Source organism: Salmo salar, chromosome 11, assembly GCF_965601325.2.
Source record: "Salmo salar chromosome 11, fSalSal1, whole genome shotgun sequence".
NCBI lineage: Eukaryota > Metazoa > Chordata > Actinopteri > Salmoniformes > Salmonidae > Salmo > Salmo salar.
In genome coordinates, this window is record NC_138301.1 from 13,149,850 (window position 1) to 13,174,842 (window position 24,993).

Consider the following 24,993-nt stretch of genomic DNA (forward strand, 5'->3'; position numbering starts at 1 on the left):
GACAACACTCCCAGATAGCACAGACACCTCTGTCCAACATATGTATACGTGACACATTGGGAAGATGCAGTTTAGACATCGTTTGCTAATTGGCAAGACGTTTCACAAACAAAAAAGACGTCTCACATTCTACATTCTAAATTCTAGAGTTCTACATCGTTTATACGTCGGCCAGGCATCAACATTGTATTCTGATGTCTCGGTGACGTCTTCCCAATCTGCAAACGCTCTCCACGCTACATATTCTCAACACATTTTGATATGTCGGCCAAAGGTGTTCGTTTTTACTGGGAAGGGAGGTCTTTATAGCAACAGCACAAAATAGCTTGGGATATATTGTATACTGGCAGTGGCAATGTCCCCGAACAGTATGGTTACAATGGAGTTAATAGTGACAACCAACCCAACCAATGCTAGTTACCACATGGCTTGACCTAGCAACTCAGAAATAGGTTTGGAATAGCTCTCCTTTTCCTCTTTTTGATAAACATAATTATTCATGTATAATCCCATAGTTCAAACATTTATAAAATAACAAGACATACCTTATATGTTTTTTTATTTTATCTGTGAGAAACATACATTCCACTCACCTCAATGTTTTGTCATGCTGACATGAATTGACTAGGCGGATGAGTTCTTTCAAAGAATTCACACATTTGAATCTTAAAGTTATTACACAGCACACTCTAGATTGGGAGTAACAAGCACTGTGACAACCAACCCATGAGACAACCAACCCCAGTCTCCCCTACCCTGGACCAGAGGGAGAGGGCGACTGCTTAGATTCCTGCTTGCACTTCATCATTCCTCTGTCTACAGAGGTTTATTTTTAAAGGGAGGTGTCAGCCAATGTCAAGTCACGTTCCTTTGAGCGGTGATGGGGGACAGTCGCCCAATCAGAGAAGCTGTGCTGGGCGGACCAGAACCTTTAGATCCACCAATGGTTCACTTCACTCTATCAGCACCAGTAAACACACTAAAACATATACCAACAAACAAGCAAGCAAGCGAACAAACAACCTGTACATCCCAATGGGGAAGCAACATGACAATGTTTTAACATTTTAAAACAACACCATTTCCAAAGCTCACAACATCTCTCTCTTAATACTGGCAAAAGGCCATTTTGAAAAGGTCATTCCTTGCATGCCCACAAGTCAATAGCATCTTCTGAGGTTGAATTTAAATGTTTTGGTGACGTCAAGCGGCCATTGGAATTTTGGCAGTGGTGGGGCTACTATATAAAAACTTTAGGACAGAGAGGTAGAGAGAGAGGGAGGGGGGGAGACAAGTGGAAAGATAAGATAGCGAAGAGTTGGTGTTTATTTAAGTAGTGTCATGTCCCTGTCACATACAGACAACAGGGTCCGGCAGAGCTGCCTGTATGGGAGAGGAACAACAACACCTCGGGAGCTTCGACTAAAATAGATCCAATGCAGCTTGGAGCAAGGTGGATTAGCAAGGCTTCCTTTGTCTCACCTGACACTTGTTCCCCGCTGTGTGGAATTTCTTGGAACTATGAGTAAACCGGAGACATTGGCCACCTGCATTGCCAAGATGTACGAGGGGGGTAAATTGGACAATGCTGGGGCCCCTTCTGGAGCAATGAAAAAGCCAACTAACAGCCTGCTGAACAGCCTGGGAGGCATGGAGGTCAAGCTGAATCAGCTCGAGGTGAAGGTGGAGCAGATAGCCTGCAGCCAGACAGAGGTCCTCAGGAGGCTGGACATGGTGTGCCAGGGCATGGGGACGCTGGAGAAGGACCTGGCCCAGCTCAGAAAAGACAGGGACAGGGGCTCTCGTGGAGGTGGAGGGGACCCTTCCTTGTTCTCGGAGGTCAAGGTACTGTGTGGGGAAACCGTGGCGCTGCTGAAGAACCTGCAGCAGGAGGGTAAATGGCAACGGGAAAAGATTGAGGGAATAGAGAGCTCAGTTTCGGCCATGGACAAGCTCTGGGGATATGTGGGGGAAGTCTTCCGAAGCTCCAAGATAGTGGAGTTCATCTTGAAAGGTATCGTACCCTGGAGGAAACAGGGCCTACTGTACATCCAAGAGGAGGAGGAGGTCAGTGAGCTCATGCTGAAGTGGGCTGGCACATCTTTGCCATTTCATTAAATGTGATGTCCTTAGGTGCTTAAAAATGTTTGAGTTATTTTGAGATATGGTATTAACATCTGCTTTCATTTATTTTGTGAGCCATGACTCACCCTTACCCACTTATTTTAATAATTGTAAAGAACGCAGTGCATTCTGTATTGTAAAGAACGTAGTGCATTCTGTATAGTGTACAGTGTACACTATCATTATGTTTTGTTCTCACACTTTTAAATACTTCTCATTCAAATGGGGACATGAGGTCAAATTAGTTCATCATTTGCAGTATAGATATGTAATTTCATCCTGTTTAGTTCACCACATGATGTGGTGTAAAATAAAGGGAACGATTTTTCTTTGAAAATTACAAATCCATGCTTTGGGTTTGTGGGAAAGGATTTCAATGTTGGTGATTTGACTACTATAACAGCATCTTTGTTAAATGTTAACTCTTAGTAAATGGTCATTGCTATTTTCATAGGGCATGACCTAACATAATGGGGAAGAGTAAGTTGAAGGTGGATGTTTGTCCAGCAAAATGTCAGTTGAAATCCCCAGTGCAAAGTGTTGCTACATAGAAGCCTTGTGCAAAATCACTTAACCTAGCGATCTGTGTCACTGTCTGACTGTCTCTAAAATGTTTCTTCAGCTGTTGGGAAACAATGTGAGCTCTTTCAGTAATGTTACTGTCAAGATAAGGCTGTTTGCTAGCATAAAATCCAAAGTGAAACTGAAGTGAGAGGGATTTTTCCCACTGACTGTATGCTTTCCCCCCAGCTCATGACAATTTAGGGTAAATAATCTGGATTATAATGTATGAAGAATCTATTTTCTGATTCATATCAAAATGAGGTTCTCATTACTGGCATCTTGATAATCTTGACATTAAATACTAATGCTTGCTACAACATAAAGTAGCCTACAAACAAACTATTAGAAAGCAGATGGAACCAAATGCTGGTCATCTTTCATTTGAACATAGAATTAGAATAGTAATTCAATAGGATCTCTATTTATTTATTGAACCTTTATTTTATAAGGGAGTCGTACTGAGACCATGGTCTCTTTTACAGATGAATACTGAATTATAGAAATGACAGAAAATACACACTACAAAATATAAATACAAAATGCAAGCAAAAATAAAAACATGGTGATAGAAAACAAACACATTTATTAGTAATAAGGCCCTCACTCAGATTTCTGAATTGTCCTCGAGGCATCCAAACATTACATTTCAAGAACATTTAGAAGATTGATCCATAAATAAGGTGCAAGAAAACTAAAAGCTGATTTACCTAACTCAGTAGAGACCAAAGGAATTTCCAGAGTTAACCATCTCTGAGACCAGGATGTGGTAACTCGCACGTCTAAAGTTTAGTAAAGATGTTAGCTACAGTGGGACTTTTTGTAAAAGGGCTTTATAAATGAAAACAGCAATGTATCAACCTACGTGATATCAAAGAGGTCCAACCAACTTTCTGGTAGAGAATGGAGTGATGAGTACTAAAATTGTTGCCTGTAATGATAAACTGCATCTAACGGCTCTAATGAAGTGGCAGTTGCGTTCATATGTAACCGATGTGAAATGGCAAGTTAGTTAGCGGTGGTGCGCGCTAATAACGTTTCAATCAGTGACGTCACTCGCTCTGAGACCTGAAGTGGTTGTTCCCCTTGCGTTGCAAGGGCCGCGATTTTTGTGGCGCGATGGGTAACGATGCTTCGTGGGTGTCAGTTGTTGATGTGTGCAAGGGTCCCTGGTTCGAGCCCAGGTTGAGGCGAAGAGAGGGACGGAACCTACACTGTTACACATATAGATCCGGGGTGGGCAACTCCAGTCCTCGACGGCCTGATTGATGTCACACTTTTTCTACATCCCTAGCAAATGGCCCACCCCTGACATAGATGATGTCGCCATAGTCTAAGACCGATAGGAACGTCGACTGAATAATCTGCTTTCTACTAATTAGCAAGAGCCAGGACCTATTTCTATAGAAGCCCATTTTTATTCTCAGCCTCTTAACTAACTCATCAGTATGCTTTTTAAAAGACAGCTTTTCATCTATCCAAATGCCCAGATATGTATAAGCCGGGACACCATCAATATGGACACCATCAAAAGTGCATATGCTTAAATCGTTACTTTTATGCTCTAGACTCCGGAGAGTATCCATCCACCTGTGTGGCTCAGTTGGTAGAGAATGGCATTAGCAATGCCTGGGTTGTGGGTTTGATTCCCATGGGGGACCACTAAAGAAATGTATGCACTCACTACTGTAAGTCGTGTGTCTGCTAAATGACGTAAATGTAAACAATATATACTTAGTTTTACCTGCAATACTAATTTCAGGTCAATAAAGTGATTCTGTAATACAAGGAATGCAGGCTGTAGTTCAGATAGAGCCTGGTCAACCATGGGGGCAAAAGCATACACAAAAGTATCATCGGCATACAAGTGCAGGTTACAATTTTTTTACAGACAAGTCAATATTGTTAATGTAAACAGTAAAAAATACAGGGCCCAGAACCCTGCGGGACACCTTTCATATTATCCGGATTTAACACCATCAGTAGATACACGTTGAGTTCTATCTGTCAAGTAATTTATTAACCAGTTACATGCAGCCTGGTCTAGGCCAATTGAAGAAAGCCTCTGAATTAGCAGTGAGTGATCAACAGTATCGAAAAGCCTTTGACAGGTCAATGAAGAGGGCAGCACAATGTTGCCTTTTATTCATACAGTTAACCACATCATTTATAACTAGGGATGCAGCAGAGATAGTGCTATGACCTGGTATAAAACCTGACTGATGTACATTTAGAATGCATTTCAAAGATAAGAACGATCTGAGTTTTAAAAGGATCAGCCCCTTTTTTTTCCCGATTTTCGCTTAAAATGACAAACCCAAATCTAACTGCTTGTAGCTCAGGACCTGAAGAAAGGATATGCATATTTTAGCTGGGCAAGAACATTTAGAAATAAGGCCACCTTTGTGAAGAGGGAGTACATGGGCTGTCTTCCAAACCTTGGGGATAGTACCAGATATAACAGTCCGGTAAAAAAATCAGGGTTAATTATTCAGTGGCGGCAGAGAGCTGCAGCTAAAATGGATCAAGCATATCAGCCTCAGTGGAGCTGGAGGCTGGCAAAGGGAAGAGCAGTTGATTGATTGACCGGGGTCAGTTAAACCACAATTTCTCTCAAATAAAAATCCTGCCAAGATAAAATTAGGACTAAAAGCATAATTTATCCCATTCTTCACAGTTATGATGCCAAAGTCAGACAGAGCTTGTTTAGGCAGGGATAAGAGGAATTTGTACGCTTCAGTTCATTTACTGTTTTCCAAAATGTAGAAGGATCACCAGCAGAGTCTGAGAGCTTAGAAAGTAGCTTGACTAAACTTTCTTCATTGAGATAGTACATCTGTTTCTCAATTGTCTCAAAGATTGCCAGTCCACTACAGAGTCAGTTTTCCTTGCTTTGGCTCAGGCCTGATTTCTCACCTGAATGAGCTGAGATAGATCTAACTCTTGGTTTTCTTCTGAGCTATCTTTGATTCTGAATTGTTTAAAAGGGGCATGTTTATCTGCCAGAGCAGGTATTCCCAAACTGGGGGTGGTACATGCAATGCCGTCGGGGGCACGCCAAATAAAAATGTGATTCACATTTTCAAAAATAAATAAAATAAAACATTTTTTTTATTTTTTATTTTTTTATTCACATTTTCAAACAGTCCATTTATATTTTTCCAATGGGTCTATACATTTGGGTGAGTTTTTTTTTCTCGCCTGAGTAGCATCGTTTCACTGCCAAAAATAAAATTAAACAATCTAGTGTTCAGCGAAATAACAACACAATGTCAAATACAGGTAGCCTAGTCAAATAATTAACATTCAATCACATTAACCGTTACCAAACGTAGCTGCTGCTCATGTTGGTATCTGTAGTGATGGCGCAAAAGCCATGACAGGGAGACATAGTGGAGTGGTAACACGCGTGCAAGCAGTTGCTCCCGACGCCACTTGGGTACACTGCAGCAACCACCGAGATGCTCTTGCTGCCAAGGGAATGCCTGACGGCTTGAAAGACGTTTTGGACACGACAGTGAAAATGGTTAACTTTGTTAAAGCAAGGCCTTTGAACTCTCGTGTATTTTCTGCACAATGTAATGATATGAGCAGCAAGCATGTAACGCTTTTACAACAGACAGAAATGCGCTGGTTATCAAGGGGCAAAGTATTGACACATTTTTTTATTTATTTAGAGATGAACTTAAAGTTTTCTTTTCTGACCATAATTTTCACTTGTCTGGCTGCTTGCATGATGACGAGTTTCTCACATGACTGGCCTATCTGGGTGATGTTTTTTCTCACCTGAATGATCTGAATCTAGGATTACAGGGACTCTTCACAACTATATTCAATGTGCAGGACAAAATTGAGGCTATGATTAAGAAGTTGGAGTTCTTCTCTGTCTGCATTAACAAGGACAACACAAAGGTCTTTCCATCATTGTATGATTTTTTGTTTGCAAATGAACTCAAGCTTACGGACACTGTCAAATGTGATATAGCGAAGCACCTGAGTGAGTTGGGTGCGCAATTACGCAGGTACTTTCCCAAAACGGATGACACAAACAACTGGATTCGTTATCCCTTTCATGCCCTGCCTCCAGTCCACTTACCGATATTTGAACAAGAGAGCCTCATCGAAATTACAACAAGCAGTTCTGTGAAAATTGAATTTAATCAGAAGCTACTGCCAGATTTCTGTATTGGGCTGCGCTCAGAGTATCCGGCCTTGGCAAATTGCGCTAAGACACTGATGCCCTTTGCAACCACGTACCTATGTGAGAGTGGATTCTCGGCCCTCACTAGCATGAAAACTAAACACAGTTACAGACTGTGTGTGGAAAATTATTTAAGACTGAGACTCTCTCCAATGCAACCCAACAATGCAGAGTTAAGTGCATCCTTTGAAGCACACCCTTCTCATTAACCTGTGGTGAGTTTTTCCACAATTTTCGATGAACAAATAAGGTTTTATATGTAAGATGGTTAAATAATGAGCAAAATTATTGATTATTATATTCTTATTTGTGCCCTGGTCCTATAAGACCGCTTTGTCACTTCCCACGAGCCGGGTTGTGACAAAAACTCATACTCATTCTTATGTTTAAAAAATATATTGTATAGTGTGTGTGTGGCAGGCTTACAATCATGGCAAAAAACAACATTCGAGAGTGCGCTGACTCTGGTGCTAGAGGGGGTACGCAGCTGGAGGTTGAATGCTTGAAGGGGTACGGGACTATAAAAAGTTTGGGAACCACTGTGCCAGAGGAATACATTTGGAGGATACATTTTCTAGAGCCAACTCAGGGTTAGGAATACAAGAGACGGTGGCTAAATCAGAGTAGAACATGTCACGTAAAAATCCTTGAGGAGAAAACTTTTTAAAATGTGTCTTCTTAATTAAATGAGAATTAGTATTTTGCTGTTTCATATCTCTAATACATATTATGGGACAATGATCACTGGTATCATATGTAAATACTCCGCTAGACACATTTTATTATGCGGGTTAGTAAGAATTAAATCAATCAAGGAGGAGTTAACAGGATTTGTCACATTTAGCCATGTGGGTTTTGAGATCAATTGAGTGAGTTTAAAATCAATGCATATGCATTGAGGCCAGGGATAGCCAACCCAGATTCAAATCCCCTAAAATGACTAACTCCGAAGACAGAAAAGGTGTTAAACACTCAGATATAGCACCAATAGAAGTCTTGTTAAACAATGTGGCCTTAATGGCCACACAAGTACTCTTAAATCTCTAGAGAAGCCACTTAGCCCAATATTGGACTAAAGGAGCCTAACTTTACTCCTTTGTCCAAGGACCTACCATGCTCTGTTAAAGGGCGAATTGGCTCTGGAATCCAAAACAGCCGAATACTCCATCTAAACATGAATCGAGTCTCTATTTTGGTAAAGTTCTAGAAACATAAATCCTCTACTTTCACATCACTTCAAAATACACACTTACTGTACTCTGTTTTAACCTGTATTAACACAGTTGCAGCCAACATTATTTTTAAGTGACAACATGTTTGTGGCGTCTGTCTTCCGTTTACACTCAGCTGTTCGAAGATGCAGCTAGCTAATTAGCAGAGGTATAGTCCCCTCTGTCTACCGTCTGTTTTCCGTAAACAAGCACTGAAACCTAATATGGCCGTGTGGGAACCCTAACCCTATAAAGGTGCGTATCAATTTAACCTTCTGTTTTTGGAAGATTATTATATGAAAGATAAGGTCGCGGATCTGAACAAAAATCCCCCCTACAGAAGACGCCTTCGCCCAATGACTCTTATGTGTCATGAAATGGAACTGACAGTCAAGGGCTACTAGCCACAGTGCTTCTGCCTCTGCATTGCTTGCTCTTAGGGGTTTGAGGCTCGGTATCTGTAAAAAAACGTTCTGACTGCTGGTGTCAAAAGGGCTTTATAAAATACATTTGATTAATAGATTGAAATTTAGATATTTTTGGGTTGCAGATAGTGTAGTTTAATTTAGTGTTAGTAAATAGTCTGATAGCGTTAGGCAGACAGATGGACTCTAATTAGAGCCAGTAAGGTATGCCGTGCAAATACAGATCACAACAGCATTGCTTCTTGTCCACCCATGCTATGACCCTGCGGTGTACTTCCAGGCCAGATTCACTGCTGGCATCTCCCAGTTACTCATGATTTAGAGTAAACTAATAACAGAGTCCAGCTGAGTTGGCCCAGTAGGCGTCTGTTATCAGTTGTGTGTTGTCATTTCAAATATGTCACACCAGTTCATCATTAATACTAAAAAGACCATGCCTCAATCATTCTCCGTGCCTCAAGTCCATGCCTGAAGTATTGGCAATGTGATGATGAGTGGATGTGAACAAACATTTAGATAAGATATTTCAGCCTTAAACTTTTTTTTTAATTCTCCTGTTTGCTATATGTGGTTTATCTTGTTCAAACTTGATATCATACATACTCCTGGAATTGAGCTACCATACCACATTGGTGGTAGAATGATTGTTAAACTCGATTGTGAGGAAGTAGTAAGAAACAATATATATGAAGGATGTTCTCTTCCCTCAGAAAACGAAATTAGAAGATAGCAGCATAAAGCCTAAAGTCACTCTTTGTGACCAGGGGACTCAGGTCCAGGAGGAGGGCTTACAAATCGCCACAGGTAAGCTGGACTTGTCTCTGTGTTATCTGTTGGCATTGATACATATTTTTCAGTTCATGTTTTTCAGTCAATCAATCAATTAATCATTCAAACATTATTTATACAGTACCAGTCAAAGGTTTAGACACACCTACTCATTCCAGGGTTTTTCTTTATTTTTACTATTTTCTACATTGTAGATTAATAGTGAAGACATCAAATCTATGAAATAATACATATGGAATCATGTAGTAACCAAAAAAGTGTTAAACTAATCCAAATATATTTGAGATTCTTCAAAGTAGTCACCCTTTGCCTTGATGACAGCTTTTCACACTCTTGCATTCTCTCAACCAGCTTGCATTTGGAATGCATTTAAATGAACAGGTGTGCCTTGTTTGTTAAAGACCAAGTCCATATTATGGCAAGAACAGCAAAGAGAAATGACAGTCCATCATTACTATTAGACACGAAGGTCAGTAAATCCGGAAAATTTCAAGAACTTCAAGTGCAGTCGCAAACCATCAAGCGCTATGATGAAACTGGCTCTCATGAGGACTCTCACAGGAAAGGAAGACCCAGAGTTACCTCTGCTGCAGAGGATAAGTTCATTAGAGTTACCAGCCTCAGAAATTGGCAATTAACTGCACCTCAGATTACAGCCCAAAAACATGCTTCACAGAGTTCAAGTAACAGACACATCTCAACATCAACTGTTCAGAGGAGACTGCGTGAATCAGGCCTTCATAGTTCAATTCCTGCATAGAAACCACTACTAAAGGACACCAATAAGAAGAAGAGACTTGCTTGGGCCAAAAAAACACGAGCAATAGACATTAGACCGGTGAATATCTGTCCTTTGGTCTGATGAGTCCAAATTTGAGATTTTTGATTCCAACCGACGTGTTTTTGTGAGACGTAGAGTAGGTGAACGGATGATATCTGCATGTGTGGTTCCCACCATGAAGCATGGAGGGGGAGGTGTGATTGTGCTTTGCTTGCTCTTAGGGGTTTGAGGCTCGGTATCTGTAAAAAACGTTCTGACTGTGTGGGTGCTTTGCTGGTGACGCTTTCGGTGATTTATTTAGAATAAATCTGCAGCAATACGCCATCCCATCTGGTTTGTGCTTAGTGGGACTATCATTTGTTTTTCAATAGGATAATGACCCAAAACACATCTCCAGGCTGTGTAAGGGCTATTTGACCAAGAAGGAGAGTGATGGAGTGCTGTATCAGATGACCTGGCCTCCACAGTCACCCGACCTCAACCAAATTGAGATGGTTTGGGATGAGTTGGACCGCAGAGTGAAGGAAAAGCAGCCAACAAGTGCGCAATATATATGAGAACTCCTTCAAGACTGTTGGAAAAGCATTCCTCATGAGCTGGTTGAGAGAATGCCAAGAGTGTGCAAAGCTGTCATCAAGGCAAAGGGTGGCTACTTTGAAGAATCTAAAATCTAATATATATTTTGATTTGTTGAACACTTTTTTGGTTACTACATGATTCCATATGTGTTATTTCATAATTTGGATGTCTTCACTATTATTCTACAATGTGCAAAATTGTAAAAATAAAGAAAAACCCTTGAATGAGTAGGTGTGTCCAAGCTTTTGACTGGTACTGTATATCACATTCCTTACATGAAATGCATTTTAAGGTTCTTTCAGTCAATGTTGACCAGTTACTGACAACTGCCTGGATGTTTTCTGCAAAGTTAATGTGAGTGGGTGGGGATTCCATAAGCAAATTAGTGATTACTTGAGCTAATTCCTTCTCGTACATCTGTTGCTGTTCTCCCACAGGTGACCAGCCGGTGCTAGAGCTCCCTGTAAAGGAAGTGAAGGCCACAGACCATGGAGTGGAAGTCCCAAATTCTCCCGAGCATGATCCCTGCGGGTTATCAGAAGCTCTCACAGAGGGCCCTGCAGTCGACGAGGCCTTATTCCCATCTACCAATAGTGATTGGGGTAGTAAAGGCTCTCGCAAGCCCAAAGAGGTCACCTTAAAGAGCAGAGAGCCCACCAGAGTCCAGACCTTCGCCTCTGATGTGGTCGTAGCTCAGGTGGAGGTCACCATCGAAGTGCTTTCTGAGCTGAGGAGGTAGGCTGTCACTGATTCATAACCAAAAGAAAATGCCGGAATTCCAAAGTGCAATCTCTCTTTTTATTAAGTGCTTTTTTTTGTCAACAAATAGCAGCACCATTACTACCAACAGGGTTATGAAAGGTGTGACAGGTGGAGCTGTTGAGTTGACGTCAATTGTCATCGAAGAGATAACAAAGCACCTGCACTCACTGACCTACACTTTCAGCTAGAAATGTGAAAGCACGAGGGGATATGATAAACTAACCTCAAGCTAAACCCCACTGCTGCCTTTTCATGTCTCTAGTGAAAGGTTTTCAAGTGGCAGTGGGCTCTCACTCTGAGTAGGGTGAGCAACATGAGGTACATGCTAAAGGGAATACAGAACATCAAAGGGTTCTTCTGTTGTTGCCAATTTTTACATGCCTACTAAGTGGCATTTCAAGAATGGGGGGTACTTACCATGAGAATCAGCATCTGTCTCTACTCATAGCCTGTAACTTTTATTGTTACTATCCATATTTTGACCTGCCGTGTTGGAACCCGGAGCATAATATTTTCACTGTACCCTGCAATTACATCTGCATCCCTGTATATGTGACTAATAAACACAATCTAAAATGTCATCTAATGTGTTGCTGTCACCTTGTTTTCATTAGTTACATGTATATTCTGTTTCATTAATGAAGAAAAAGTGTAGGTCTGTGCATTGTTCAAACATTGACTGTTTTGTAATGTTACTGTGTTGCTAGGACTCCTGATGTGACCTTGATTTCGGTGGGCAGTGAGTTAGACAGTCAGTACATCAAAGTCAAGGAGACAGAGGTTCCACAAGATCCAGAACCCACTGCATCTCAGCCACCTACCTCCACCACTGAGGAGCAACCGCTGGAGCAACCGCCGGAGCAACCGTCGGGGCAACCCCCGGAGAAAGCCGCTGAAAGTCTCCCTCTTCCTTCCAAGGAGGACACTCTCCCTGAAGAGGACTTTACAAAGGCTGCGGTCAGTCCTCAGGAGCCAGTTATCATTGTAACACCACCAACCCCGTACAGCAGTGCGCTAACAAGCCCACTGGATGTGGTCACCAAACCGGAGCCAGAGCCAGTAACGATGGTCCCTCAGGTCCAGTCTGAGCCTGTGGCGGCCACAGAGCAGCACAAACCTGTTCCACCTCAACCAGAGTCTGAGACAGTGAAAGACTCTGCAGAACCAGTTATCCCTCAGCCAACTCCCTCTTTAGTTGTTAAAAACCCTACAGCAACTGCACAGGGGGTAGCCCTGGATGCACAACAATTGGTCATAGGTAAGAAGGGCAATATCAATGTCATTTTCAGCACAATATGGATTGCACAACGGTATGTTACTGGGTGAAATGCAGTATGAAATTTGCTCCTCATGGTCTGTCAATCCTCCAATAAGTCCACAGATCATTACCCATACCACCAAGCATATAATAAATCATGCTCCGGTGCTCTTCTTTTCCAGATGACTGCCCACCGTTGCCCGCTCCCTTTGAGCACCGCATTGTGAGTGCCAAGCAAGTCCCGATGGGCTCTTATTACGCTGTAAAGCCTAACGAGGTTCTCGGAGGGTGAGTCCTAATTCTCCAGGGCAACGAGAATGTGTTTACTGTACACAAAGACTGTGGTGCTGCATATATTATCCCCGTTATTGTTACCCCCCCCCCCCCCCCCCCCCCCAAACACAACATACTTACTGAAAGTGAAACTGTTACTTTACTGTTTTAAATACACTGTCAGGTCTACCCAATGATGTTGGCTGACAATAGCGATGTAGAAAACACAAGAGGAGCCGTTTGCTGCAGCAGCGGTAACCAGGCGCAGCATTAGCATATCAACAGGGTTAGCAGACTGACAGACTGTGCAGTATAGCATGATAGCAGGCGACGGGCAAAGCAGGGAGAGATAGTACGTATCAGCAGCAGAGCTGAACAACTGGCAACACAGACATGGCTAATCCCCAACAGAGTCTGCAAATAAGCACTGGCTTCTTTTATGCTTGTCATGGACAGGGTTTATTTTGGGCAGGTGTTGAGTTTCCATTTGCATAGGGGCTTTTTTAAATCTCCATGGTCCATGTAGAGTAGAGGCGCTCTCTCGCTACGTAAAGAACTTGGCTTAGTAAAACTCTCCATGTGTGGCAGATGATGATGTACTTCCAATGAAACCAGAGGAGTAAAACAGGTCCTTGGAGTATGTCTGCAAAGCCCTGACAGAGGTCAACGCAAAGGATACCCCTCAAGGTTGACTGCTTGTGGGTCTGTGCTCTTTGGTGCCTTTGTCAGGGTGTATGTAGCCTTGAGTTCTAGCATTTTAAAGGTTCTACATAACCTGAAGCACGGATTCCGAGAATACCGCGTTGAGACTCTGTGCTTGCGCGGCTAGGGTGTATGTGTGTTCATCAGTGTCTATGAACAAATATTTGTGTTCTCACCTGTCTCTTTAGCATGTATGTAAAGTATCTATGCACTCATAAGTGTCCTTGTTTCCACAGGGGACGTTTTGGGCAGGTCCATAAGTGTGCAGAACTGTCGTCGGGCCTAATCCTCGCTGCGAAGTTGATCAAAGTAAAGGGAATGAGGGAGAGGGTAAGTGGATATACAACAACAGACCTTTGGTCTTTATACCCCTCCTCTCTCTGACTCCAACCTTTCACCACCCACCCTGACCTCTCTCTATGTTCCTGTCAAGTTTATTTATGAGGTTCTATGTGAGCAATTCTCTAGCCGCAGCTTAAAGAGATACTCACACGTACAAATACGCACGCGTACGTACACACACACACACACACACACACACACACACATACTAGCTCTCTCTATCTCAAAATGAAAAATTACTACGCAACAAAGTTAAAGCTGCAAAATCTAACTTTTTGGGTGACCCGACCAAATTCACATAGAATTCTGAGTTATAGATCTGTTATTTTCATTGAAATGTTTAAAGCCGTGTGTACACTACATGATTTTGGCCCTGATTTAGCTATCCCAGACAAGTTTTTGAGATCAGAGACATAATCCCCATGTCGTTGCCTACTCAGTGGGTCAGAGGAACAATCTGAGGGCTACCGATCTCATCTTTGAGCAGTCCCAGACGTCCCGATATTTTCAAACACGTTCGGTTTTATCGGCACAAAATCTGCGACGCTCTTGTGTGAGATGTGCAACGACAACTTTTGAGAACGGTGGTCAGTAATAGGTCAATGAGAGCTCGCCAGAGAAGAAGCCAGTGAGATGATGACGTTGTTTCGCATCACCCAGGATGTGTAGACTCTCCAGCAGGAGCCATGCCTACCGCTAGTATTTTATTTATTTTACCAGGTAAATTGACTGAAAACACAGTCTCATTTACAGCAACAACCCGGGAAATGGTTACAGGGGAGAGGAAGGGGGATGAATGAGCCAGCTGGGGATGATTAGGTGGCCATGATTGTATGAGGGTCAGATTGGGAATTTAGCCAGAACACCGGGGTTAACACCCCTACTCTTACGGTAAGTGCCTAGGGATCTTTAGTGACCACAGAGAGTCAGGACACCCGTTTAACGTCCCATCCGAAAGAGGGCACCCTATACAGGGCAATGTCCCCAATCACTGCCCTGGGATATTTTTGTAGACCAGAGGAAAGAGTACCTCCTACAGGCCCTCCAACACCACTTCCAGTAAGTAGCATCTGGTATCCCGTCCAGGGACCGAACATGAACAACCCTGCTTAGCTTCAGAGGCAAGCCAGCAGTGGGATGCAGGGTGATATGCATTTGTACTTGCCTTTGACCAAAGCAAAAGTGTAAAATCGTTACAGCTATGAAGTTCAGAAGCAATGTTATTCAATTAAAAATGTTGGCTATTTCAACTCTGTATTGCAAGCCTGAACGTCTGACTGGGAACTTTTATGAGGCTGCTTTGAGCCGCAGCTCGTTCTAGCTACGTTAACAATCTAATTGTCACGTCATTGTTTTCACGAGACAGCGTGGTGGTGTGGAGAATCCTCATGACCAAGTGAAGAATCTTGTAGTGTGTGACACCCCGTCTGTGCCAGATTGGCAAGCAAGACGAATAACCACAGGAAAGACGGTTGTTTAATGTGAGAGGTTCAGCAATGTTTGGATTTTGAAAGTCGTGTACTGTACACCCGGCATAAGAAGCAGTAGATCTGTTCTATGTGCACTATTTCTATGCTTCCCGTTGGTAAGTTTCATTTTTGCGTCTTTTAATTTCGGATCTGTACACCAGCTTCAAACAGCTGAAAAAACAATATTTTTGGTTATTGAAAAGATATTTCCAGGAAATGGCAGATTGATTTCTGCATATTTTTACACATATTTACATTTTCTATTCTTACTCTTTCCATTTCTCTTTGACACTCATAGACACACACTCGCTGAGAACGCACACAGCATGCACCTGTGTCTCTTCTCTTACCCAAAATCCATCACGGCTCCCGTCAAGATTCATTTCACATCCTATTACACTTGCTAATCATCACACTCTCTTTATAAGCACTTTTTTTTAACGATGCAACTTTGGCTTCTCTTCTGACCTTGCCTTTGAATGAGTACAACAGAAAGCTGGTACAGAAAGCTGATATTGATTTTGTGATTAATAATGCATTTCTTAATCAATCATACACTGAGCAAAGTACGATGTTTCTCATGTCCAATATGTGATGTATGCATTTTGTTCAGAGGTAATTCATTTCTGTTTGAACAGAATGGCAAATGGCTCTTATGTACTCCTTCATATCAGAAATATCCACTTTTAATTTGTTTCTTACTGGAATAATATCATATAATATAATGTCTTTTTAGGGTATTTCAATTACTTTCAAATTAAAATACTTGTCTTTTACAAAAATGTTATTGTAAAAGACAAGTATTTTAATATTGGAATGTGTTTGGAAATACATTTGCATGTATTTGAAAATAGTAAAATACACTGACTCAAATACACTCCCATGCATTTAGCCCAGGTCGGTTAGGTATTTGAAATAATGTATTTGGAAAGAAGTATTTGAAAATACTTTTAAATAGTAGACTATTTATAGGAAATTATTAGAAAATATTTTCAAATAATTTCAATATAAGTAGTTTATTGGGGCCACATTATTAGATGACTGATAGGGGGCGCTGTGTTGAAGCCACCATGCCTCCATTTTGTCACTGTTGTGTGGAACAAGCTCCCTCACGACGCCAGGACAGCGGAGTCAATCACCACCTTCCGGAGACACCTGAAACCCCACCTCTTTAAGGAATACCTGGGATAGGATAAAGTAATCCTTCTAACCCCCCCCCCCCTTAAAATATTTAGATGCACTATTGTAAAGTGGTTGTTCCACTGGATATCATAAGGTGAATGCACCAATTTGTAAGTCGCTCTGGATAAGAGCGTCTGCTAAATTACTTAAATGTAAATGTAATGTAAATGTCACTCCCCCACCATTGTAAAAAATATTTTGGAAGCTATAGAAATACATTTACTAATTTCTACATTTGTTTTTGCTACATTTATTCTATTACAGACACCTTAATGTATACCTTTTAAATCATAGTATAATTGTTTTAGATTACTAATGTTACTGTCCCCACTACAACAGCAGAAATACTTAAATAAATGTAATTTTGACCTTGAACATTTAAGTGAAATACTCTAGAATTCCATTCATTCGTATGGAGGACTGTGCCTACTAGGGAGTGCCACTATGGCCGACCAGTGGCTTCAAAGCCTCTCACTGGCCAATAAATAGCATCAGCAATCCAGGGTTTGTATACATCATTGAGTTGAACCCAGGTTTGCATAATACATTGTTCAATTAATATGTTTAAGGTATAGTGTCATATACGTATAATTGGTATGGGTATAAGCACCCTCCAGAGTGGTTAGATTTTTTTCTCTCTAAAATCATGAAATGTGATAGATTGTGATTTTCCTTTTGCTGAGGTTGAGTGACTTCCTGCTCTCTCTTCTCTTATTTCCTTATTCTCTCTCTCTCTCTGTCCTCCCTCTCACTGGGTAACAAAGGAGGAAGTGAAGAATGAAATAGGAGTGATGAACCAACTTAACCATGTGAATCTGATTCAGCTTTATGATGCCTTTGAGTCACGGACAAATCTTACGCTTATTATGGAGTAGTAAGTCATTATTCTCATTAAGTCAGTATTTAGAAATTGCAACTTTAATAGCACCACCTATCTGCATTTCATATGGGTACGGCAAACACTGTTCCAGGCTATAAAGCATTGTTTTAGTGGAATTAACCCCTATGCCACTCAATTTCCTCACCTCTTCTTTGCTTCTTGCACAGTAGCACAATATCACTTTTCCAGCACTGACCAGCTCCTGTCTTTGCAGTGTGGACGGTGGCGAGTTGTTTGAACGGATCGTTGACGAGAACTACCAGCTGACAGAGCTGGATGCCATCGTGTTTATGAGACAGATCTGTGAGGGGGTACAGTACCTCCATCAGCAATACATTCTCCATTTAGACCTCAAGGTAAAAATCTTATACTATACATATAATATATTGCAAGACTTGTTAGTTTGACATGGATTTGAATTATATTACATATCACCCTGGTGTGAGGATTCTTACATGCTCTCCTTATTTCCTCTCAGCCAGAGAACATTCTTTGTGTCAACTCCACAGGGAACCAGATCAAGATAATAGACTTTGGTCTGGCCAGAAAGTATGTTTCACAGTATTTTCTCCATTCAGTGACAATAACTGTTTTAATCTACAAATATCATCTTTTCCCATCATTCTCAATTGAGTAGCCAATGAGGTAGTCATGGTAACAGTCACCCAGTAGAGAGCTTGGTAAAAAGTTGTCCGTCCCTGTAACTCTGAGTCTCCACCCATGAATCTCTTGTAAGACGTGAGATCTTTATGTTCCCATAGTTCAAATGTGCTTGTCCCCCCTCAGGTACAGACCCAGAGAGAAACTAAAGGTCAATTTTGGCACCCCAGAATTTCTGGCTCCTGAGGTGGTCAACTATGACTTTGTCTCATTCCCAACGGACATGTGGAGTGTGGGAGTCATTACTTATATGCTGTGAGTATCACCACACACACACACACACACACACACACACACACACACACACACACACACACACACACACACACACACACACACACACACACACACACACACACACACACACACACACACACACACACACACACACACACACACAGAGAGAGAAACACCGCTTGACAAATATACTCACCACACACCTCTGCAAGGCAGCAGCATCAGTCATACCTTGTAACACAGTGGAGGCTGGTGGGAGGGGCTATAGGAAGATGGGCTCATTGTAATGGCTGGAGTAGAATAAATGGAACAATATCAAACAGATCAAACATGTGGAAACCACATGATTGACTCCATTCCATGAATTCCATTGCAGCCATTACAATGAGCCTGTCCTCCTATAGCTCGTCCCACCAGCCTCCTCTGGTGTAACATGAGGATCTGATCTGTTGTAAAGGGTCAACCAATGGTATCCTAGCCACTGGAAACATGCTTGCAATCCATCTATAAATGCACATTTGTCTCTTGTCACTCACACTAGCACACTGTTCAGCTATGACTAAATTCATACCCACTGCTGCCCCCTCGCAACGTTGCCTGTCAGCCTCAACCAAGGCCCTGAATGAACTGTGTGCATCCCAATGGCCGTCTGTTTTTTCTCAGGACCCGGCAGATTCAATTAATGCTAATAACCTGACAGCTGTCCAAGGAGATTTAGGAGGGTTCGCCCAAAATAAGAATGTGTGGCTGTCCCACTCTATGCCCACCAGCTTGCCTGAATACCTAGCACTACCCAGGGCTCCATGGTGCTAATTGAATGATTCTATTTTATTTAGAGTAAGCATCAGCATGGGATTGTGTTTTGTTTCAATTTCTCTGGAACGTGGCACACACATCTGCTCCTTCGTAACCATTGCCCACAGTCTTTGTGTTGAAGTGTGGTATGGGTCTTAGATTCATATTCTCAAACTTTGTATTTACATACCTGGCCCATACTTTTCATTCCATGCAACAGGGCACTGAGGCAGAGCTCTCTGTAGCATCATGACTTTGATGACTGCTTTGTCTTTCTAATGAGTCAGTGTATAGAAGGACTGTATGAAAATGTAACTAACCCAGAATATCTCCCTGTTTTATTAGTCTGAGTGGACTGTCTCCATTCCTGGGGGACAATGATGCAGAGACTATGAACAACATCCTTCACGCCAACTGGGATTTTGATTCAGAGGCATTCGAGAATGTCACAGAGGAAGCTAAGGACTTTGTTACCAGACTGCTGATTCCAACTAAATGGTATTTCATATCTTCCTTACAATCCATTTTCTATTAATCTATATTGTTTCTCCCTCTTTGTCCTCTCCACTCAATCATGGTCGTAGCACCATCTCATTTAGTAAAATGAAAAGGCCTATTGTTTGCCTAAGGCAGGAATATTCTAACTGAATGCACCTCATTGCCACTGAATCCCAATCAGACTGTTGATGGTTCATTTTGCCATTTGTCTAAATGGGTTATTTGAATATGTGCCATGAAATCCAAATGAGTTGAGTAAACAGGATATAGAAGGTCAATAGAAAGTAGCACATTTGAGTCACATTAAATGCAAACTACACTGCCAGGGCCTGAGTGAGTTGTGTGTGTGCTCTCACACTGGACTGTTCCCTGAGTGGTCAGCTGGCAGGAAACAACGGCAGCCCGGATTGCAGATGGCAACAGGCACCTTGTTGTTCTTTCTGTGCTGTGTCACCGTTAATGATCTGGTCATTCCTAATCGGGGCACTTAGTTGTGTGTTATTCACCCCCACACCCACTATCAGCCATGGTGAAAAGGAACATAGTGGGCTCATCATTAGCCTGCCTCTGTAGGCTACTTTTCTATCCAGGGAATGGGTACATCTCTGCTGTTAGCAGCAGTTATTTCATGATAGGCTACCAGAATTAGATGAGGCATGGGTTACGGAGAATGTTTTCACCCCATAATGGCAGCGGCATTGAAAACTCTGTTTAGAAACAGAAAGGGGAAATACGGTTTTGGAAGTTGTCAAGTTTTCGGAGTTGTACCACATCGTGTCAAATTATAGTCAACCAAGTCTCTTGATGAATGTTCATTTGGGCCGTAGACCTGTGTGCATTGATAGCCCTACCCTGGGTCTGTATTGTAGCAGTCGACTCAGTGCAACTGGCTGCATGAAGCATGCCTGGCTGAACAATCTGGAGGATAAAGCCAAATTGCACCAGGTGCGGCTCAAGTCCCAAGTCAAGCTCCAGCGCTACCTGGCCGCTCATAAACAGTGGAAGGTGAGAACTGAAGCCATTTACGCATGTTCCCATGCATCCCATCATAGGTCTACACATTGCATCTGTGTTACAGTGAATTGTCTGAATGAAATCTTTATAAGAAAGTGATCTAAATTCAATTATTCTACTTCCTTGCAGAAACACTTCTATGTGGTTGCTGCAGCCAACAGGCTGAAGAGGTTTCGCCAGAATCATCCCATAAACACTGTATAGCATTGAGAAGACTGCTGTCAAAGACTGAGTAGTTGTGCCTCGCGTGTATTGCTGTCGTGCTGCACCTCCATGGCAGGCATTCCTGCCATTTATGCTAGTTGGACTGAGGCAACTGAACAGGACATGATCTGCAACAGTGTCTGGCATTGGTATGCAAATTGCAATGATGGACATTTATTGAAATGTACTGTAGTATTCTACTCACTTTTTATACAGTACAGTGCACAACTTTGTGCAGTCTTCCTGTGGGTGATGTTAGTGATTACTAAATTATCCGGGGCTCACAGTGCGCTTCAAGCAGGTTGCCTACTACTTACTTAGGTGTAATTGTTTATTTAATGACAAATCTTACTGACTTATGTTTGAACTGCTTTACTGAATGTACATGAAGTTGACATCACAATGACACATTATTCGCAAGGCTTTCTTTTTTTTGGGTTTATTGAATATGGTAAGTGAATCTTCACAATCACACAGATGACCTTGTCTGGTCAATCTTTCCTTCTATGAAGGCTTTGAATGTGCCACTTGTTTGCATGCTACACAACCTGACTGTATAGTGTTCCCATATAGCATTATTTTGTGACAGTGTCCCCACCTCCACTTGAACTCAGCAAGAATAACTCAATATGACTATAAATGTTAATTTATTAAAATAAGTGAAGCCACAAAAGGACACTGACTTTTACTATTGGCAATAGTCCAACACCCATAAACACAAAAATGGTTACAATGGTTTTTCCCGCCATTCATTTTTCACATCGTGAATTTGACAAATTCTAATTAATTTTGTGTTCAGTGTAGGTTTACCTTCGCATGCCATTTTGATAGCTGTGCAATTCTCTCGGACAACGTGAATTTTAATCAATATATTTGCCTCAATTTTCTCAAATTCGCAATGCTAATTATTGATATGTTACCTTGTCCGAGAGAGATTTGTGCGGTTATGAAAACGTCACGCCGGTGTAAACCTAGACGAAACACACAACTTATATTAAGTATTTCTAAAATCCCAGATGGAAAAATGAAAAACAATTAGAACCATTTGACTCATACTGTGGTACTCAATGTGGTCTGTCTAAATAAAAACTGTTGATAATGCCAGCTGGTAAGACTGTCTATAATCCACCATAAATTGTGATTTTGCAAAATGAGGGAAATTGTAGTTAGCCGTTTTAAAAACACCACAGAATGTTCATCTTAAAACTGTACAAATCCAACACATTGACCAGCAACAGCACAGCAGAATTCTCTTAAGAGTAAATCTCATACACGGCCACTGAGGGGCAGACAAGTCAATGTACTGTATGGAATAGAAAACGTATCATGCTTGCTTATAGCATAAAATAACCATGGTTGAAACAATAAACAATGATATAATAAAAAATAAACACCCCTTTCAGTTAACCTTCTCCAAAAACTGAAGTAACTCAGATATGGAGCTACTGTGTGCTTCCTTAGCAGATTTGTACCTGCTCATCAGCGTTCACATTCAAAGAAAACGAGAGCTCCAGCCTCACTACTCAGCACTGTATACAGCATTTTCACAGATCACATGCCCAAGCTCGTGAGAACCTTTCCCCTTAGTCAGCTCAGCCATGACACTCTTTCGTAATAAATAAACAGCAATGAATTTCAAATTAACTTTCATGCATTGGCTTGTTTGGCTTTAAGGGCATTCTCCAAGATTCTTCGCTTCCACTCTTTGTAATCCTCTGTCGCACTCTCCTCAGAGTCCTCTTTCAGCTGCTTTTGAGACATTGGCAGATCTTCCTCTGAAATGGAGGAGGAAAAGGCCTTGATAGAGGGAATATTTTGTGCAGTCTAACACTGTTTTAACACCGCACAACAGCAAAGATTAAGAGTTACAAACTTCTAAGGACATAATCAGGAATTTGGTATAGTTATTATTTGGTCACATTTACCTTCCTCTTTTTGTTCAATACTTTCCATGAGTGTTTTCTGTCTTTTCTGTGCCATTTTAACTGGATTCTTCAGTGGAGTGGCTTCTTCTAATAGGAACAAAATAATACAAATCAAAAGATACTTAAGATCATACCTGGGGAGAGAGGACCATACCTGAACTCACTGCCTACTGCCAGCAGACACTGATTTCAGCCACAACATTCCGAGATTGCTTGTAATAGGCATGTTGTATGCTTGTAATAGACATGTTGTATGCCGTGATAGGGACATCAATCAAGTTTTCAGTCCTACAATAGAACATCCACTCTCTCCCTTGTAACTACGACAACAAGGAGAGAGAGGAATGACCAACATTCTCTTTTCACCCAGTAAAGTAAAAATCTACACACCCGGGGAAAAAGTACAAATGGCCACAATAATTCATACACCAGCTTTCTGAAGTGTATGTCGCAGAAAAAGGTATCGTTAGTTAACAGTACATTACGGCTCGGAAGTACGTTTTTAAATCCAAAGGCCCTTCCTGGGTTTTCACCCATTTCCCACCATATGTTAGTCAAACCCCTTTATCATTTCACAGCAGACTTACTGCAGATGTCCTGTCCCAGTTTCTGGAGCTGGGTGCACAGCCTGTCAAAGACTCCCTTTTTAGCACCAGATGATGCTACCAGCTTCCTGTCCACTTTGATCTTCAAGCATCTGGAGAGATGTCCATGGGGATAGTGATTAGGTTGCATTAATCATCAGGTTGAATGGTTTATGGAGAAAACAAACACGGTAACACTCACTTGCATGCAGCATTCAAAGCAGCTGTAGTGAAGAGTGGTTTTGACAGGTCCACATCATTCTGCTGAGCAGCAGGAAGGCTTGCTTTATACCTGGAACACAAACATGGATTAATCTTAATAAACTAACATTTACATTGACCAACTTATACGATATTTGGGACTGTGTCTTGCTCAGGAAAGAAGACTTGCTTAATATAGTAGCTTCCAAAAGATTTATAGAATAGTTGTGTTGGCCAGATGTAGGCTACTCTTCAAGTTCTCACCGTTCTAGTATTTGGGTTGCTACTTTGACTGCATCCATGCACCCAAACTGAACAGCAAGGTCTCGGAGTCCCAGGTGAGACTCAAGGCCAAGCATGCATTCTATGGCCTTCAGAGTGCTTTGATACTGCTTCTTGTTCAACCCGGATAATTTGACGGTATATTCCTGAAGAAACATAGCACAAAGCCAGTTTTCATAGGGCACGTTAGCGGAGCAATACCAGGGTATTTAGTTATTTGATTAAAAGGCGAGGTGGCTCGTCATCACAAAGCTAAATGTTAAAAAAATAAAAAATACGTACTTTGTCCAGGGGTAACTTCATTGATGTTGCTGCCAGCTCTAGACAAATTATTGCTTTGCTTGTATCCGTAGTATTTCTGAGTCCTGTGCATCTAACCAGCGACAATCGCATGTACTCCTCTGCTTGGCTGTAATATAGATGCAAACAGAGTTTAGGAAACGTTATCAAGAAGCAAAATAATAACAGCTGTTGGCAAGCTGGTTACCCTAGCTAACGTTAGCTTTGAACTATGGTCCCGTCTCAAGTATACTAGCTAGCTAATATTATCGTTTTACAGACTCACCGTAGAATTCTTGCAGAGGTTATACCCATTTTAGATGCAAGTTTAGTAAACAACTCTTTCTCCATTTCCGGTAAATAACAAATGTTCTTGTCTGCCAACGAGAGAATAAAAAAACAAAGTTCTCCAGTCGAGTAGTCAGACACAAAAACGTGCCAGACTTCCGACGCCATCACGCCTACCAGCCATCTTTCGACATTCCCATTGGCTATGACGACACGACGTCTGTTTGCGTACTTGTTGCTGAAAAGAACTACACTTTTTTTCACAAAGAGAACTGAGCATCAAACGATCTACTCACAATATATTTGCATATATCACATTGTATTAATTGGATCTCTGTCTAAATATTTGTGCTAGCGCTATTGTAAACTGTAATTTAGCCAATGGGAGACGTATTTCCACACTTTGTTTTCGGCTCAGCCAATGCGGGCGATTCTGTGGAAAGGGTAGGTTGGTCGCCACTAGTTATTACAGCCACAAAGTTATAAA

The 24,993-nt window shown here is 41.6% G+C and overlaps 2 protein-coding genes across 3 annotated transcripts in view; one reads left to right on the top strand and one right to left on the bottom strand.

Moving 5' to 3' along the window:
* The window catches only part of LOC106562001 (myosin light chain kinase 3), a 33,612-nt gene extending 11,564 nt beyond the window's left edge, over nucleotides 1–22,048 (top strand). Inside the window, exons 1-13 of one of the 2 annotated variants that reach the window (XM_014126512.3) lie at nucleotides 1,262–2,067; nucleotides 9,233–9,326; nucleotides 11,109–11,406; nucleotides 12,141–12,691; nucleotides 12,874–12,979; nucleotides 13,903–13,996; nucleotides 17,424–17,533; nucleotides 17,754–17,895; nucleotides 18,018–18,088; nucleotides 18,326–18,454; nucleotides 19,577–19,729; nucleotides 20,599–20,734; nucleotides 20,873–22,048. In XM_014126512.3, coding sequence (XP_013981987.1) covers nucleotides 1,522–2,067; nucleotides 9,233–9,326; nucleotides 11,109–11,406; nucleotides 12,141–12,691; nucleotides 12,874–12,979; nucleotides 13,903–13,996; nucleotides 17,424–17,533; nucleotides 17,754–17,895; nucleotides 18,018–18,088; nucleotides 18,326–18,454; nucleotides 19,577–19,729; nucleotides 20,599–20,734; nucleotides 20,873–20,947 — 2,505 coding nt within the window. In that variant the 5' untranslated portion in view covers nucleotides 1,262–1,521 and the 3' untranslated portion in view covers nucleotides 20,948–22,048. Of the gene's footprint in view, nucleotides 1–1,261; nucleotides 2,068–9,232; nucleotides 9,327–11,108; nucleotides 11,407–12,140; nucleotides 12,692–12,873; nucleotides 12,980–13,902; nucleotides 13,997–17,423; nucleotides 17,534–17,753; nucleotides 17,896–18,017; nucleotides 18,089–18,325; nucleotides 18,455–19,576; nucleotides 19,730–20,598; nucleotides 20,735–20,872 lie in introns of those variants that run through there. The other variant, XM_014126514.3, reaches the window with a different exon arrangement.
* On the bottom strand, nucleotides 21,578–24,956 carry orc6 (origin recognition complex, subunit 6). The gene is made up of 7 exons (XM_014126519.3): nucleotides 24,505–24,956; nucleotides 24,222–24,348; nucleotides 23,922–24,085; nucleotides 23,659–23,748; nucleotides 23,460–23,569; nucleotides 22,873–22,959; nucleotides 21,578–22,722 (listed from the first exon to the last, which is right to left on the bottom strand). The coding sequence occupies exons 1-7, from the start codon at nucleotides 24,672–24,674 to the stop codon at nucleotides 22,595–22,597; spliced, it is 876 nt and encodes a 291-aa protein (XP_013981994.2). The 5' UTR covers nucleotides 24,675–24,956; the 3' UTR covers nucleotides 21,578–22,594.
* Nucleotides 24,957–24,993: the final 37 nt, after the last annotated feature.

Coding starts and splice junctions, on each gene's coding strand:
- orc6 (XM_014126519.3), bottom strand. CDS start 24,674: ATGGCGTCGGAAGTCTGGCACGTTTTTGTGTCTGACTACTCGACTGGA. Junction 24,349..24,504: donor ACCTCTGCAAGAATTCTACG/GTGAGTCTGTAA, acceptor TCTATATTACAG/CCAAGCAGAGGAGTACATGC. Junction 22,723..22,872: donor TATTGAACAAAAAGAGGAAG/GTAAATGTGACC, acceptor CCTCCATTTCAG/AGGAAGATCTGCCAATGTCT.